The 18,848-nt window shown below is 43.8% G+C and overlaps 1 protein-coding gene across 3 annotated transcripts in view; it reads right to left on the bottom strand.

The window, feature by feature from the left end:
- RASA3 (RAS p21 protein activator 3) overlaps nt 1-18,848 on the bottom strand; it is a 183,625-nt gene that overhangs the window by 126,892 nt on the left and 37,885 nt on the right. For all 3 annotated transcript variants that reach the window (XM_025193706.1, XM_025193708.1, XM_025193707.1), the window contains exon 3: nt 1,388-1,491. In XM_025193706.1, the coding sequence (XP_025049491.1) occupies nt 1,388-1,491 (104 nt within the window). The remainder of the gene's footprint in view (nt 1-1,387; nt 1,492-18,848) is intronic.

Raw genomic sequence — 18,848 nt, 5'->3', positions numbered from 1 at the left:
CTGGTGCAAAATTCAGTGACCTGTCTTCTGACAGGGGTGAACTGCCAGGACTTCTGGTGCTCCAGAGTTTGCATCGACTCCTAATAGCTTTCTGGGCAGAATTCAAGGTGCTGGTTTTGACCTACAAGGCTCTAAATGGTCTTGCCCCTATTGCTTTCTCCCTTGTGCTCCATTATAATCCTTAAGGTCAGCCAAAAGCAATCTCCGGCAAGTCCCATCAACGTGCCAGAACTGCCTGACCACACCACATGGCTTTGCCAATCTCAGCTCCTCAGCCCTGAAACTCCTTCCTCCTTAAGGCCTGCCAGAGACCAAGCCTAGACATCTTTCAAGAGCACTGCAAGACTTTCCTTTTTGGATAGGCATTTAGCAAACACAGCTAAACCTGGATATTACTTAGTGAGTTTCTACTTCATGTTTTCTCTGGTTTTTATAGGCATTGTTCCTGTTAAGTTATTCTGTTCTACTGAAAGCCTTTGTGAGACCATTGAGAAAGATGGTATATATATTAAATACATTTATATTAAAATGTTGCAAAGAAGGCTAACAGCATCCTGGGCTGCATTGGTAGATGTGTTGCCAGCAAGTCTAAGGAAGTGAGGGAAATTCCACTCTATTCAGCACTGGTGAAGACACATGTGGAGTACTGTGTTCAGTTTTGTGCCCCCCACTACAGAATGGATATGGACGAATTAAAGAGTCCAGTGGAGGGCAACAAAAATGGTGAGGGGGCTGGGAGAAATGACTTATGAGGAGAGGCTGAGGGAACTGGGCTTATTTTATCTAGAGAAGAGGAGACAGAGGGTATTTGATAGAAGCCTTAAGCTACCTGAAGTGGGGTTACAAAGAGGATGGGGCTAAACTGTTTTCAGTGGTGACAGATGACAGAACAAGGACAAATGGTCTCAAGTTGCAACAAGGGAAGTTTAGGTTAGATATTAGGAAAAAAAATTCTCACTACGAGGGTAGTAAAACACTGGTACAGGTTACCCAAAGAGGTGGTGGACTCTATCCTTGGAGGTTTTCAAGACCTAACTAGACAAAGCATTGGCTGGGATGATCTAGTTGGGGATGGCCTTGCTTCGAGTAGAGGGTTGTAGACTAGATGACCTCCTGAGGTCCCTTCCAACCCTAATTTTCTATGATTCTATGTTGCACAAAAATGTTAATGTGCTTTTGGGTCTTCTGAGATAAAGTACTGTAAAGACTGCACCAATACACACCCACCTCCCTCCCCACAAAAAATAGATCACTACTTCTCATTGTCATTGTTGCACAAAACAAACCTGTATTCAAAGAATTGAATATATTCTGATGAGCATGAGAAATACTGAATCTATAAAATGAAAAGCTCTAAATAAAAACAACCATTTAATAAAACACATACCTATTATGGAATCCCTTCGGAAAACATCTCTATCAAAAATATAAAATGACAGGTGACGAAAACTCCGAGGAATTTCACAGTAAAAATCTTCTCCATAAAAGGGGCTGGACAAAAAAACAAAAAACAAAACAAGGAGTTAATGTGGGTGCCTTGAAATAGCACATTTGTATATAATTCACACACTGAATATTGACTATACATGTCTTTAGACTGTGACTGTGTGTCTACTATAAACTTCAGCATCAAGCATTGTACCATTTTGACATTTCCATTTCCTATTAAATACACAAAAAACAAAATTTTCTAGCATGCGACAAGAACAAGAAAATATTTTGACTTCAGCAGCATACGTGGCCCTAATCAAAGGTCAGGGTTGACCTCTGCTAGGTAGTGTGCACACACGGGATGGAGAGATCCCTATTAAAACAAGCTTGCAATTTAAGACAGACAACATAACAGAGTGAACCAAAAAAGCAGTGAACAAGTTATTTCCCAATACTGAATTGTTCAATTAGTTAAACAATAAACCTGCAAAATCTCCACACATCCATCTCTTCTGTTTTTTTTTCTCCCACAAACTCAAATTCAAACCTGATTAAGACAACTGGGAGCAAATAGCCCTTCAGATGTATGTGATTTTTTTAAAATCAATTTACACTGTAGATCTATTTCTATTTGAAATGATATACAGAATATCACTCAAGCGAGATCAACAAGAACGACAACAACAATCATAGCTTTACAGTTAAACTAGGGCAAAATATATTTTCTCAAAATGGAAAGCTGTTTAAAGACTAAGCACTTTCCTAGAATCTTACCTATGTTAATAGAGAAAATATTTTAGATTCCTCATAGTAACTATTTCAGTTTTTGCCTACCCAAACCTATGATTAAGGAATTGCCTACAAGAATTGTAAACATCTATCAGCGTTATTGGTTCAGTAGCAGGTCTACTGTTCTGCAACAGATTTTTTTTTCTGAAGTTACTTAAATTCCATCCATCCAGATTTGCTGAAGCATGAGTCATACTAACAGATGCAGCAAGCAGTACAGATGTAGACTTAAAAATAAATCTCTAATTCTAATTAATAGGCTAAAAGCCAGTATGGTTACGCGGATTTTTTTTCCTGCTTAAACAGACTTCTCTATTGTCTCTATTAAGTACAATGTTGGGAGATAGATTCATTAAAGCTACAGCATAAAGAATCTATAACAAAATTATGTTTTAAGATTAAATATTCAGCCAAGTTTATTAATAGCTCCTTACATTAACTTTCAATTTTTATTGTAATTTGTAAGCATATGACATTTCCTTGGCTTCTATCAGGACACTGCTGCAGGCATACGTTGTTTCTATTATGCACAGCAGAAGTATTTAGATCACTGCACACCTACTTTTTAAGGGTGTACGAAGCACGTCGTATTTGATTTGGATTCGACCCGAATCAGGGGACAGTGATTCAATTTGTTGACTCAGATCACTGTCCTGATTTGATTTGGGCAAGTCTGAATCTGAAGATAAACATTTAAAGCTGTGCCTATATCTGAATCATCGAAACTCTCCAATTTGATTCAGAAAAATTAAAGGGTCTCCTGATTCGATTCAAATTCAGAGATTCGGCCTCCGAATCGGGCCAAATCTCTGCCAGATAGAATCAGCGACTGAAGCTTCACATAGCCTTACTACTTTTTTCCTCCACTGGGCCCTAAAATGAAATATGTCCCTCTTAATGGCTTTCCATATTGCTCTAATGAGTTAAGGAGTTAACCGGCAAATCTCATGCACTTGATGCAGAATGTACAGGCATTGCAAAGTAGCAAAACTTAAGTACTAAATATTGTATTTAGAGAAAACATACTTTCCAAAAGGCAAGTAATGTCATACAGAACTCAATAAAATATTCAAACAAACTGTAACATGATGATATACATCTAGGATAAATAGCAGATCAGACCAGAAAAGCACTACTAATATTAAATATGGATCCCAAAGGAACACTTCAGACTATGAAGAGTTACATCATTTGGACAGTCTCCTGCCCCACAGTCCCAGAATTCTAGTTTCTGCATCCATTTATTTTTGTCTGAACCCCTGACTACCTAAAAAGCGGACTTGAATATGCAATCTCTCACTTTCCCAAGGCTTTGGTCTCAGGCTAGATGAACTTACTACATTAACTAGATGAACTTACTGCATCTGAAGTAGGGCCAAGGAGGTGATCCTCCCCCTCTACGCGACACAGGTCAAGCCACAGCTGGAGTACTGTGTCCAGTTCTGGGCACCTCACTTCAAGAGGGATGTGGACAACATTGAGAGGGTCCAGAGAAGGGCTACCCGCATGATCCGGGGACAGCAGGGCAGACCCTACAATGAGAGGTTACAGGACCTGAACCTGTTCAGCCTTCACCAAAGAAGGCTGAGGGGGGACCTTGTGACCGTCTATAAACTCACTAGAGGGGGGGGACCAGAAGGGTTTGGGGGAGACCCTGTTCCCCTAGCGCCCCCCAGGATAACAAGGAATAACGGCCACAAGTTGTTGGACAGTAGGTTTAGATTAGATATCCGTAAGAACTACTTCACAGTTAGGGCGGCTAGGATCTGGAACCAACTTCCAAGGGAAGTGGTGCTGGCTCCAACCCTGGGGGTCTTTAAGAAGCGGCTTGATGCCTACCTGGCTGGGGTCAACTGAGCCCAGTTTTCCTCTTGCCCAGGCAGGGGGTTGGACTTGAAGATCTACAAGGTCCCTTCTGACCCTACTTCTATGATTCTATGATTAATGTTTCAGTTTAAGTCACTTAATAACTGTTAAGTATTATACTTCACTCAAAGACCAAGTATATTCAAAGATCACAAAATGAACTTTCCATTGGCATTTTTCTTTTAAAATGACAGGACAACATACCCATTTTTCCCCTTTTCATGGTCTCTCCCAGAAAGTTACCTTATTTGAATTTCAATACTGCGGTATGCTTTTTAAAAAATTGATACAAGTCTGTAGCATGAACTTGTTTACCAAACTGAAAGCCAATCTAGAATGCTAACACAATGATTCAAGATGGTGCTAATCCTACAGGCACTTACACATTTATCTTCTGAGAGAATATTTACAGGCATAAAATTAAGCACATGCCTAAAATCTGGTGCACACAGTGCCAAAACATTGTAGCAGAATAAAAAACACCCAGGTTTAAGTTGCTTGGTATAAAGTCTGTTTGCTTTTTTTTTTGACCTGCTAGCACACCTATCCATAAAAGCTTCTTTCCATCCCACGCATTCTTGATGGATACAACAAAACGTGGTGGGACCCAACGCATGACTGGGCAGTGAATATCAAGGGCTACAGGCTCTACAGGAAAGATAGGACAGGTAGGAAGGGTAGGTGTGTGGCACTATGTCAAGCAGCAACACGCATCCACAGTGAGTAACACTGGGTCAGAGGAGGAGCGAACGGAAGTGCTCTGGGTTAAAATACAAGGGGGTTGGGGAGAAAGGGACTTAACGGTGGGGGTCTACTACAGACCACCCAACCGAGGAGCAGATCGAGACCAGGAATTCTTAAGTCAGCTCACAGAGATAGTTAGGGCCAAGAATGTGGTCGTCATGGATGACCTAAACTTTCCAGACATCTGCTGGGAGGAGCGGACAGCCAGGTCTGACCACTCACGCAGGCTCTTAACTGACATACAAGACCTCCATCTAACCCAGGAGGTAACACAGCCCCACCAGGGGAGACACCTTGTTGGATTTGGTCCTGGCCACGGGCGACGACCTGGTACAGGGTCTGCGGGTGCTCGACCACCTGGGCGGTAGCGATCATCATCTGCTGGAATTCACCATCCAGCATAAGGTGGCAAAAGCCTCCAGCAAGGCAGCAACCCTCGACTTCAGGAGGGCGGACTTTAACGAGGTGAGAAAACTAGTGGGGGAAGCACTGAGGTCCCAGAGCTGGAGGGAGTTGAGTGTCCAGAAGGAGTGGTCGTTCCTTAAGGAGACGATCCTCCAAGCTCAAAGGGAAGTAATCCCTACAGGAATCAAAGGGGGCAAGAGGGTGCAAAGGCCCCCATGGCTCACCAAAAGCATCCGGGAACATCTCCAAACAAAAAAGGAGGCGTACACCTGTTGGAAGGGAGGGGCCATCACAAGAGAGGGCTATACCTCGGTAGCTCGGGAATGTGTGTGTATGTGTGTGTGTGGGGGGGGGCGCGGCGGTCAGGAAGGCCAAGGCAGAAATGGAGCTGGGACTAGCGACCCAGATCAAGGACAGCAGGAAGTCCTTTTTCAAATGCATAGGGGGGCAAAAGAAGGTGCCAGGTAACGTAGGGCCTCTGCAGGACACGCTAGGAAATCTGATTATCTCACCTGACGGTAAAGCTGACATATTCAACAATTTCTTTGCCTCTGTATTTCTGAGGAAGGACCCGGATCTCTCTCCCACTGGCACCCCCAAGGGCCCTGTGGGTGGCACCCCCAGGCCTAGGGTTAATGAAGACCTTGTCAGGGAACTTCTGGAGGAACTAGATATATTTAAATCCACAGGTCCTGATGATCTCCACCCCAGAGTGCTGAAGGAACTAGCAGGGGTCATTGCGGGACCTCTGGCACAGCTCTACGAGCACTCATGGTGCTCAGGCAATGTGCCGGAGGACTGGAAAAGGGCCAATGTGGTCCTCATCTTCAAAAAAGGGAGGAAGGAAGACCCAGGAAACTACAGGACCGTGAGTCTTACCTTGGTCCTGGGGAAGCTTTTCGAAAGAATTATCCTGGCACATGTCCAAGAAGGGCCAGCAGGGGAGGTTATGCTCAGGGGCAACCAGCATGGGTTCATTAGGGGCAGGTCTTGTCAAACCAACCTGGTGGCCTCCTATGACCAGGTCACCAAGTCCTTGGATGCCAGGTCACCAGGTCGCAGTGGATATAGTCTTTCTGGACTTCAGGAAGGCCTTCAATACCATCTCTGACCCTATTCTCAGTAAGAAACTAGGAGACAGTCGTATTGATGCCTACACGGTTAGATGGGTCACTAACTGGCTGGAGGGCTGCACCCAGAGGGTGGTGGTGGACGGGTCTTATTCGACCTGGAGGGATGTGGGCAGTGGGGTTCCCCAGGGCTCAGTCCTCAGGCCTGCACTATTCAACATCTTCATCAGTGACTTGGGCGAGGGGGTAGAAAGCACCCTGTTCAAATTTGCAGATAACATTAAGATGTGAGGTGAAGTGGGTATGTTAGTAGGAAGGAACAGGCTGCAAGTGGATCTAGACAGGTTACGGAGGTGGGCCGATGAGAACAGGATGAGGTTCAACACTGACAAGTGCAGGGTAATGCACCTGGGGAGGCAGAACCAGCGGCACACCTACAGGCTGGGGAACTCCCTTCTCGCCAGTGTCGAGACAGAAAAGAATCTTGGAGTTGTCATTGATGCCACAATGAACATGGGCCAACAAAGTGGGGACGTGGTCAGGAAGGCCAATCATACCTTGTCGTGCATCCACAGATGCATCTCAAGCAGGTCCGAGGAGGTGATCCTCCCCCTCTACGCGACACTGGTCAGGCCGCAGCTGGAGTACTGCGTCCAGTTCTGGGTGCCGCACTTCAGGAGGGATGTGGCCAATATGGAGAGGGTCCAAAGGAGGGCCACCCACATGATCAGGGGTCAACAGGGCAGGCCCTACAAGGAGAGGCTGAGGGACCTGAACCTGTTCAGCCTCCAAAAGAGAAGGCTGAGAGGGGATCTAGCGGCAGTCTACAAACTAGTCAAGGGGGACCAGCAGGCCTCGGGAGAGTCCCTGTTCCCCCAAGCACTCCTGGGAGTTACAAGAAACAATGGACGCAAGTTAGTGGAGGGTAGTTTCAGGCTAGACATTAGGAGGCACTATTTCACTGTCAGGGCGGCTAGGACCTAGAACCAACTTCCAAAAGAAGTGGTGCTGGCTCCTACTCTGGGGGTCTTTAAAAAAAAAGGCTGGACAAACATCTGGCCGGGGTCATTTGACTCCAGTACTCTTTCCTGCCACGGCAGGGGGTCGGACTAGATGATCTCCTCAGGTCCCTTCCAACCCCACCAACTACGAAATTATGAATGAAAATACACGAGAAAAAAAAGTACGTATTCATTCTAACCTTATTAATGATATGATGTCTAATAAACTATCAGTTATAACCCATTTATCCATTAAGATTGCTGGAATTGTACTGGGCTTCCTGAGGATTTAAAAGATGGTACAAAACAAATACGCTTAACGCACTCTCTGCTCAAATCCGTACTGAAAATGAAGGCAATTCATTTGATACTAGGGAAAAGGAAAGCAATAGATATAGTAGTTTGGTCCTAGAATAAAGCTCCAATAGGGCAGTCAAACCATCATCTTCTGTGGTATTTAAGAGTAGAAAAGACAACTGAAGGAAGACCACAGGGAAATATGCTGAAAACATCCTGGAGGGTAACAGTCTGGTGAGGAAACTGGAAAAAGGAAATCTTTTAAACCCAATTTGCAATGCATGACACTGGAGACGGGAGAAATACAAGGGAAGGGAAGAAGGGAGAAGTGCAAAGGATGAAGTGCAAGGGAAGCAGCTAGTTATGTGACACTTGGATCCTGCAAGCACTACTAGACAAAGCTTACTAGTATGAGTAGTACTACTAAACTCATTGGTATTCCTCACAATAAGCATTATACTCAATTATGTTTGTAGAATAAGGTTCCTCATTTACACTTCAGAAACTCTTTTCAGTGGCTTCTTTGGGAACATAAAATTTGACTAATTCAGGAAATATCTTTCACTCATATTGCACTGCTCATTCGTAAAAGCACATTCTCATGCAGAACATAATAAGCAGTAAAGTTTCAACTGCAAGAAAAAACACATTAAATCTAATCTGATTTTCCCCTCCTCTCTTGCATTGGCAAAGCTGGCTTTGAAAAAACAATATCTTCTTTCTAAAGGAATCAAAAGGAACCACGCAACTACTTTGAGCTTCCACTTAAATTGCAAGCTTATCCTTCATGTATCCCTTCAAACAGTACCCACTTTGTGTTAAGCCTAGACCTGAGAAGCCAGAGGTCACCAGTCAAACCCCATGATGTATTTCCCAAGCTGAGAGTCTTCTCAGGCATCAGCCTCAGGGCTCTAGAACCCTCTTTCCAAAAAAAGTAAAGAATTTCCCTCCCCCACAGGAATCAACTGACCCTGTTGGTTATGCCAAGTACTTTTATTTAACACAAAAATTAGTTTAAAAAGAGTCAAGAGCAGGAGCAGCAACTCCCTTCGTTGTCCACAGGCAACTGACATGGTCTTTAGAAACAAAAAACTCTAGAATCAACCCAGCTGGAGGTTCAGCAGTCTTTTGGAATTTAATGAGCTCAAATTCAATTTTCAAGAGCTTCCGTTGTACACCTATCATTAGGTGAAAATATGAGAACAGATGTACGTTTTAAATGTTAGAATAAGCTTCAATATTTGCAAAACCCAAGTATTTCGGCAAGAAGTGTCAAATAGCTTCAGATTCTTTAAAGTCTTGCAATGACAGAAAAGGAAATGGTAACTGCCGAAAATGGCATTTTCAGGAATGGAAGCCACAGAATACCCTTCTTTTTAAGTGATAATCTCCATGAAATTAACCTCTTTTCAGACTAGAAACAAGGTATTTTCAGTCTCAAGTCCTTTGGATGCAGGATGTTGAACCTAAACCATTTTTTTTTTTAATTTTTCCTGTGCATGTTTTTATTAATCTGCCTTTAGTTGTATTGTAAAGATAGTTTGTTGACTGGAATTATTCACAGAATTATGGAATTCCTAAGCACACAACTGCTGCACCCAAAAGTTAACAGCAGCAACTCCATGGTTAAGGTTGAAGCTACTATTCTCATAAACAGCCCGAGTCAGAAAGCACCTAGTCTTTGCACCCTCCCCCCCCCAAAATTGACTTGAGTCAAGTTTCACATGCTGTTCACCCAACTGTGACAAATGTAGTAGGACAAACATCAATGCATCATGGACCAGAGGTTGATTTTCAGACAGTCAGAAGGACTGGAGATAATAAAGGGAGAATGTGACAGGGCATGGAGAAAGGAAAAGGAAACACCTCTTTTACACCTTCAGCGTATAACTTTTTGAAGATTTCATGTGACCACATTTATAGTTTGGGGAAAACTACAACTCTTGCCCTCCTGCCTCTTATTCTCCATATTACACTCAGGCTTCATTACCCTCTCCTTCCCACACACACACACAAAAAACCCACCAAGCTAAAAACTTGCCACAATCTGAAGGAGGGAAGCCCCATTTTCACAGATCTCATGAGGACCTCTTTTCTTGCAAGTTTTTATGCCAACGTACTACTGCACTGCAATGCACTACTGCACTGTGGGTCTTACCCTTTTTTTTTTTTCTTTGTCCAATGATCAACAGGTCATAAATGAAAACTTAATTAAAAAGGGGGGGGGGGGGGGGGAAGGTACCTAAGCAAATGTCACCAGCTTTTAACAAAACTTCCAATTGCTTTAAGTGCCCAAGTGTGAGAATATCTGGAAATTAACAAAGTAATCCTTCTCAGCTTCTACAACCAAAGAATTTTTCATGCACCCAAACTTCACCTAGTGTCATGTTTCCCATTCAAGAGACTCATTTCTGATTATCTACTATGGCTACAATAAAAAAAAGAACAAAAAAAGTCTAGAATGTAGGTTGTGCAAGTTTTAAGGGGAAGAGACGTTAAGAGTCAAATTGAGGTATGAAATGGATAGGGCAAGTGTAAGCAGTAAAATATATATGGAAATGGACAGTTTAACTTTTAAGTTTTCAAACCCAGTTCTCATGATTTGGGTCTCTTAACAAAGAAGCAGAATTTTTTAATTGCTTTTGTGCATTTGCCAAGTGATTCCACAGGAGTCTTAATCTTTAAAGCTTATGTACAAAGATCTATTAAAATCATTGCAATGTTCATTGAGTGGAAGAGAGACAGACATTACGAAGTGAACCTCACAGACTACAACCATTTTTTTAGCTTTAGATTATGTTGCAAAACCCTGTACTTATTTCTCAATGCTTGGTGATTTGCAAAAGCAGTCTTGTTTTTATTTTGGCACTAGTACTTCAGTGGATGAAGTGAAAGAGTTGTACGATGAATAATAATGAAACCCGTCAAACCAAACCTCTTTGTGCATGGATTTTCTTTTTTAAAAAGAAAACTGCCTTTGTGCTTCTAAGCAAGGACTATTAACATGCCACAGAGAGCTCCACATCCTCAGAGTATTCCAAAACATTTAGAAATACTGGATTCATCCTGTTACATGAACTGAAGACCAGAGTTCACATCACAGTGTGAGTTGGAAGCAAAAATAGAATGAATACATCTACAGAAAGGCACTTGCCCGTTGCTGAATAACTCAGTATTTGGCTGGTAAAAGTAACATCCATACTAAATGACATCTCTTTGAAAAAGTGGGGGCAGCAGAAAAATAAAAGGGATCTTTCAAAATATTTGCATGGGCCAGATAATAGATTAGGGTGCATTCAAATTTTGGACCTCTATGGTAACTGGCTCCACAGAGCCACGAGGAAAGGTAAGTGAGCAAGCTCGTGTAGGAGGAACCAAAGGGGAGCCGATACATTTATTAAGATACATGGCATTAACTGTGAAACAGAATTGAGATATTCTGATTAGCAAGAAGCATAGCAACTAAAACACCACGGAGACCAGCAATTGTCAACCAGGGTGCCAGTGAGGTATGAGCAGATAAGTAGATAAGCTAAATAGATAGAGACAGGCTCAGGCTTGCCGCTGCCTGAATGAACTCACACCTGCACTGCCCAGTCCCTCTGCAAGGCGGTAAGCTCTGTAATATATAAATTAGTTTTTTAAATTGGGTGTCACTCAATTCACAGAAGTTATGAAGGAGTGCCTCGGTTCCAGTGAGGGGTGGTATTAGCTCAAGTCCAAAAAGGTTGAGAATCGCTGATCAAGACCAAAACATTCAACTTAAGCCACTATCAGAGTATGAGACTGCATCATTCACTCTGCCTAAGCCACTTTTTCCTCGCATGTAAATGTACTGTATGTAAAGGGACCTGCAGCCAGTGCTGCCTGGTTTCAACTGCATCTACCACAAATAGCAAACTCAAAGATTGTTGTTGCATTTTCTCCATGAACCTCCCCCCCCAAAATGATAAAATATTATGCTTAATACCATATACATCCAGGGTGAGCAAAATACAGCCCATGGGCCGCATCTAGACCACCAACTAACTGGATCCAATCTGTGGCTGCCCCACAGTACTCCACATTGGGCCACGCTGTACCCAAGCTGTGCACTGGCCTGCGTGCCAGCCAGCGCACAGCTTCTGGCGGGGCTCTTCCCAGTGTAGCTGCAGTCGGCTGGGTGCTGCTCTGCTCCCTTCACCTGCAGCAGTAGCTTCTCCTCCCGCTCCTGCCCCTGCTGCACTACTGTGTGTGGGAGAGCAGGGGGTACATGTCAGCAGAGCAGCTCCCACTAGAGATGAGGGGAGCAGAGCAGCACCCAGCTGACTGCAGCTGCACTGGGAACAGCCCTGCCAGAACTGCAACTGGCCAGGGAGGGCCCGGACCAGGGCTGGGGCCGGTGGGCATCGGGGGGAGCACAGTGCAGGCTGCCTGAGGGGCTCGGCCCCATGCAGAGTGCTGCAGGGGCAGCCGCAGACCAGGCAAGCTCTGCTGCATCCAGCCCCGCCTCCTCCTCCCTCATCGCAACCGCAGCTGGCTCGCAGGCAGCCGGTCCCCTCAGCACACCCCCACCTCTCCCACACAGCAGGGCGTGCAGGGAGCAAATCACACTCATCCCACTCCCGCACACTTTTCCCCACCCACCCAAAGCCCCATAAGGAGTTTTGGAGAGTTGTTGCCCAGGAGAGGCTTGGAGGGGGCTGACATGGCCCACAACAGCTCATCAAAACTCCGTGTGTGGCCCTCAGGCCCAAATAATTGACCGCCCCTGGTGTAGATTCATCTAGCTCAGTGAGGTCAGCTGAGCTATGCCAATCACAGCAGTGGAAATATGGCCCATGGCAGTAAGGTTTCTACTGGAAAAAACACAAAAACAGTTTCTCAAGCCTATAAGTATCCAGGCTTGAACAATTATAAAGCATAAGAACCCAAACACACGTTAGTTTTCACATGATACCAAAGAGAAAGAACAAAAAGCGCCATGTTTCGCTAAAATGTGTTCTATTCGATCCTCATCCCACTTCATTTTTCTTTTGCAAGCATCCAGAGCCTGTGCTTCTTCCACTTTGACTATGCCAGGAAGCGACAGCAGGTGAATATGCCTGGAAGGCTGAAAGTCTCCCAGTCAACACAAAACCCCATCCTCTGACAATGTCATCTCAACATGCACAGATTCTCCCTTAGCCACTGACCATATGTATTTCTGATGTAATTAACTCTACTTTCCCCCAGGTTATCCCAGTCCCCTCAGAAAATAGGCATATGTACATCTCCCTGTCTGTGTTTGCGCCTTCACAACAAAAGTAGAACTCTACTTACAGAGATATATATTTTGTTATTTCAGACATTTTTCACATTTATAACTGAAGCCTACCTCAGTGCTGACAAGTTATTCATATGGATCCATAGGAGGATATGCAAGGACATGTAGTCTCTTTCACAAACCCCTCCCAGAGTTTTTTCACCATACTTCCTTCCCCACCACAAACATTGCTCCCTTTTTTGGCACTTTCCCAGCTGTGTTACTTCCCCACTGTCCTAGCCACAAAGCCTTCCTTCCCCTTCCACTAATCTATCATAGGTGGCCCAAACTGTTCCCAGGCTCCCCTACTTATATAGCTTCCCACCTTAAGTATTAATATCCATACTGAAATTAATTAAATGGCGATACAGATTGGTGCTTAATAGCAAAATGTGACCACTGAATAGAGGGTGTGGTGGACAAAGCAAGATGGACAGTGAGAGTACACTGAAGAATGAAGCGGTGGGAACTTTTTTACTTTAATATTCTTGACTTTAAAAAAGCTGACTTCAATAAGCTAAAGACTTTAGTGAGTAATGCCCTATGGGATCATGGACTGCAGGGAAAGGGTGTGGATGAAGAGTGGTTGTTCCTCAAGGACACGATCCTCAGTGCACAGAAGCTGTCCATACCTGTACACAAAAAAGGTGGCACAGGGGCCAGAAGGTCACTTTGGCTCAATAGGGAAGTCACAGATCTTCTGAAAAAGAAAAGGGAGCCTTACCAATGATGGAAGCTAGGAATAGGCCCGAAGGAGAACTACATAAGATTGGCCCACACCTGTAAGGGGCAGATTAGAAAAGCAAAGGCAGTGACTGAATTCAGGTTAGCAACCAAAATCAAGAACAGTAAGAGGAAACAGAAGGAAAACCGGTGGAAATGTGAGACCACTGCTCAGTGCATCTGGACATCTGATCACTGACACCAAAGAGAAAACTGTACTCCTGAATGAGTACTTCGCATCTGTATTCCATTAGTCAGAGTGATAGCCTGCCAAATGCAAATATGACACAGAATAGCCACAGAAGGGATGATCACCAACCAACAGTCAATGAAGAGTAGGAGAAAGAACAGCTAGAGAGGCTAATATTTGTAAGTCAGCAGGACTTCACAAACTCTGCCTGAGTGCGCTGAACGGACTAGCTGAAGTCATCACAGGACTGCTGGAGAACCTCTTTGAAAATTAGTGATGCTCAGGAGAGGTCCCATAAGACTTGAAGACGGCCAATGTTGTGCCCACCTTCAAGAAGGGGAGGAGAGAGGACCCAGGGAACTACAGGCTGATTGACTTCAATTTCAGGAAAAATCCTCGAAAAATTCAAAGTGTCCATATGCGATAAGCCAGTAGAAGGCAAAATTCTGAATGACAGCCAGCACAGCTTTGCTGTGGGTAGGTCATGTCCGACTAACCTCATCTCCTTCTACAACCAGGTTACTCACCACCTGGATAAGGGAGTAGGTCGACATCATTTACTACTTTAGGAAGGCCTTTGACTTGGCGTCTCATGAGGCTCTCAAGGTAAAACTAGAGGACTATGAGCTCAACAATTCAATGGTCAGATGGCTGGGAAACTGGCTGTGGGGTTGGACCCAGAAAGTACTAATAGACGGAACTGTCTCGCCCTGGAGGAAGGTAGCCAGTGGGGTCCCCCAGGGTTCGGTACTTGGACCAGTGCTTTTCAACATCTTCAATGATCTGGATGTGGAAGTGAAAAGCACACTGGCAAAGGTTGCCAATGACACTAAGCTGTGGGGAAGTGCAGCCACGCATCAGGGTAGACTGACAATCCAGGAGTACCTAGACAGATTAATTAGATGGGCAGACCAGAACCAGATGCTGTTCAACACTAAGTGTAAACTACTTCATCTTGGGAGGAAAAATCCACAACAAATTTACAGGCTTGGTGGTGCTACACTAGCTAGCACCACATTCAAAAGGGATGTGGGGGTCATAATTGGCCATAAAATGAATACGAGCCAGCAGTGTGATGCTACCGTTAGCAGAGCAAACGATACACTGGTATGCATCAACCGATGCATCTCAAAACAAAACTAAGGAAGTTATTCTCCCTATCTACTCAGCACTGGTGAGGCCGCAGCTGGAGTACTGCATCCAGTTCTGGGCACCACACTTCGAGAAGGATGTGGAGAAGCTTGAGAGAGTCCAGAGAAGAGCCACTCGTATGATCAGAGCCCTGAAGAGCAAGCCATATGAGGAAAGGCTGACAGATATAGGCTGACTGTTCAACCTAGAACAGAGAAGACTTCACGGGGATTTGGTGGCAGCTTACAAATATATCAGGGAAGAGCATCAGGGGCTAGGTGAACAACTATTCACCAAAGCGCCCTGGGGAAAACCAGGAGCAATGGTAATAAACTCCTAGAAGAAGATTTCAGCCTGGATAGAAGGAAAAACTTGCAGTTTGTGACCAGACACTGGAACAGACTCCCAGTGGGGGTGGTACAGGCACCTACCCTGAATACCTTTAAAAGGAGACTGGATGCACACCTTGCTGGGGTTATTTGCCCCAGCAGTCTTATCTGACTAGAAGAGGGAGCGGGACCCAGTGATTTCACAAGGTCCCTTCCAGCCCTAAATCTGTAAAGTTGCAAATCTGGGAACAACTGAAGTGCCAAAACTCAAAGCACTGCTTATCACATCTAGCTTAAGGCTCCTTCTGTACAGCATCTGTGCTGGGTAGGGCAGTCATTTCAGACAGACAAACTGAACGCATCAAAACAGGGAAGTAGCTGATGAAACAGCAATTTTTGGCTTCTCTCCAAAGGAAGGGGAATAACTATCCATTTAAAAAACTTTGAGAAGTGGCTTATGTCCAAGATATGATCAAACGTGAAAGGAAAATTTGGAGTTTGGGACTGTTTTTAGCTAAAGAAACACAGAGAAAACTGATAAAAGGAAGCAGTTTTTAAAACATGCCAGGAAAATATTTAAAATAATACTGTGAATTTACTCAGAAAATTTCTACCCCAAAGAGTTCTGTATCAAATTTTTAAAATACGTTTATTCAGAAAAGTGTGAACACAGACAGAAATGTTAGTCTTGTGTTAATTGCAATGCAACTGTAACTGTGGAGTCACTTCAGACTTCATGGTATATATGCTCTTACACATCAAAGTCTAAAGAAAAAAACAGACTAAATGCCCAAATAGTTTTTGTTTTATCCCTTTCATTCAGGCTTTGATTGCTCTGCTTAGGATAAGCAAAAAAGTTCTTAGTAAAGAACTAAATGACCATGGAATCAAGATGTCAGAAATGCCTGACAGTAAGTTTCATTCACAGTGCTTTGGCCTGTATTTATACCTCTGAAATAGATTTAGGGTGATGTCACATTCTATCCATTCTTCACCCAGGATCAGAGAAATTGCCTTGATTTTCTCATTGCAGCTGACACTGCCTTTTAAGCCAATGGAAACATTTAATACAAACAGCAAAGGCAAAAATCAATTTTAATGCCAACAAACCAAGGAATTTTATCCTTGGAGAAGAAATGTAGCTAGGAATGGGTCCTGGATGGGGAGAATTTGGAATCTGTCATCTTGGAAGATGGCAAATGATTGATTTAATGAAGCATCAAAATATTTTTGATATTTGGCAAAAATATTCATCACACACACTAGCAAAGGCACATGTACACACATGCATGCTTCTGGGCACTATACCCAGAATCACACAGTACATTTGTTGCAAAGCCTAGGAACTGAGCCTTGGTATCCTATTTTCCAGGCAGGTGCCTTAATTTGAAGGCCCATATCAATATTTTCGTGAGCCTGGTGAGTTGAGTACTACATTTTCCTATTAAAAATTAAGAACTGGTGGGCTTTGGGGTATGTATCTTACTTCTGGAAGTCAGATAATACTCTTAAATCACTGTCAAAGACCTAAATCATTTCTGCCAGCTGGCCTCTCTTGGCATCAAACACAATGTATTGGTCTGATGGCGCCAAATGTTGGAAGAGTCTAAATTCTACTATTAGGACAACTTTGTAGAGCCCGACTGGAATAAACTGAAGAATGTAATGTGGGACGATCCTGTAGGTGAAAATACTAAAACTATGAACAAAATTATACTTTGCCATAAGATCACTCAGAATTTTTGCCCTTCTTCAACCTAATGTATTTGAAAAATCAACACTTGGCTGGAGCGCCACACCCAGAGAGTGGTGGTGGACAGGCCATTTTCAACCTGGAGGGATGTGGGCAGTGGGGTTCCCCAGGGCTCGGTCCTCGGGCCCATACTGTTCAACATCTTCATCAGCAACTTGGACAAGGGGGTGAAAAGCACCTTGTTCAAATTTGCGAATTACACTAAGATGTGGGGAGAAGTGAGCACACTAGAAGACAGGGACAGGCTACAACTAGATCTGGACAGGTTACAGAGGTGGGCGGATGAGAACAGGATGGGTTTCAACACTGACAAGTGCAAGGTGCTGCACCTGTGGGGGGAAGAACCAGCTGCATACCTACAGGCTGGGGAACTCCCTTCTTGTCAGCACAGAGGCAGAAAAGGATCTTGGCATTGCTATTGATTCCAAGATGAACATGGGCTGCCAATGTGGGGATGCAGTCAGGAAGGCTAACCGCACCTTGTAGCTTTCAGGTAGAGAAGCTTGCTCTTCCTATCATATCTCATAGGTTTTAACCAGAACCAAAACTCAGTGCACTTTTTTCCACTGCTTTATTTCACAAATGTTTACTGGATTGCCTTATTGCAATTGAAGCCCCACTATGTGTAACCCACCACAAACGCACACAAAAAGATGCAGACATGCACATACCTCTGATTTAGACGGTATGCTTCTTGAGACTAGGCCTCTTCTACTATTCTAGGTGCATTTGTACCAATTAGAAAAATGGGGACTGATTTTAGTTGGCACTGCCACCACCACCTCCTCGTTCCTCCCACCATGAATGTACCATTCCAGGACCAATAGCTAAAAATGCACCGAGTTACTGATTAGACAAGACGATGCATTTCATCTATGCTTTAATTTTGCAGTTGTTTACATAAAGACATTAATGGATGCATAAGAAACTAGAAATTATATGGACCATCAGTGCAAGGAAGTATGAATTATAAATAGGGACCTACCCAACTTGTGGCAAGAGAAAGTAACTTTTGTGGCCCAAAGATCCAATTTCGTTGTCATTACATGCCAGCCCCACCCCTTGGCACCAACTGGCAGAGAGGCCCCAGGGGGAAAGAGACATCTTGCTGCCCTGCCAGCTGGCACCTTCCCTTCCAGGTCAGGCTGTGAGGCTGGGCTGCAGCGGCAGCAAGGAAAGCTGTCTCCCACTGAAGAATCAGCATTTTATTTTTCTTTGTTGGTCGATATCCTAGAAAATTGCAGCCAATGCCATTTTTCACAGCTTTTGCCGCGAAAATTGTAAAACTGCAATTTAAGAAGGTCCCTTATTATAAGACACTTTCAGAGTCATTCAGCATATACTGTATTTACTCAAATAGAAGACAACCCTGATTATAAGATGATCCCCCAATAATCAGATTCTGTATATGGAAAATTTATAAATTTGTTATAATTTTACAGGTACAGAATGTAATTATTGAGGTTTGCCTTAAATTGGTCACCCTCTCACTGCTGTACCAGGGAAAAAAAGCCTGGAGGGCAGGTAGCCCCTTTTCACTCTGCTTCTCCCCCTAACTTCTCTCCCAGTAGCCCCTACCAACTCTCCTTACCATCAGACCCTGCTCTCCCTCAGCACATGGAATTGAGGAGCAAACCTGAAAACAATGACCTTGACATTAAACATGCTGGAGCAATTTGCATATAGTATCCACACACTTAGCTCATCCAGAATTGATGCATGTTATATTTTTTTGAAACTGGGCAGTTTTTACACAGGTACTCCATGAACATGTATCTGAGCAGTACTTTGGCACTTATTTATATGTAGTACAAACTATGAATTATATTCATCTA

This window comes from Alligator sinensis, unplaced genomic scaffold (genome assembly GCF_000455745.1).
Source record: "Alligator sinensis unplaced genomic scaffold, ASM45574v1 scaffold474_1, whole genome shotgun sequence".
Taxonomy (NCBI): Eukaryota; Metazoa; Chordata; order Crocodylia; family Alligatoridae; genus Alligator; species Alligator sinensis.
The sequence above is the reverse complement of the archived record's forward strand: the minus strand, read 5'-3'. Positions and strand labels throughout refer to the sequence as shown.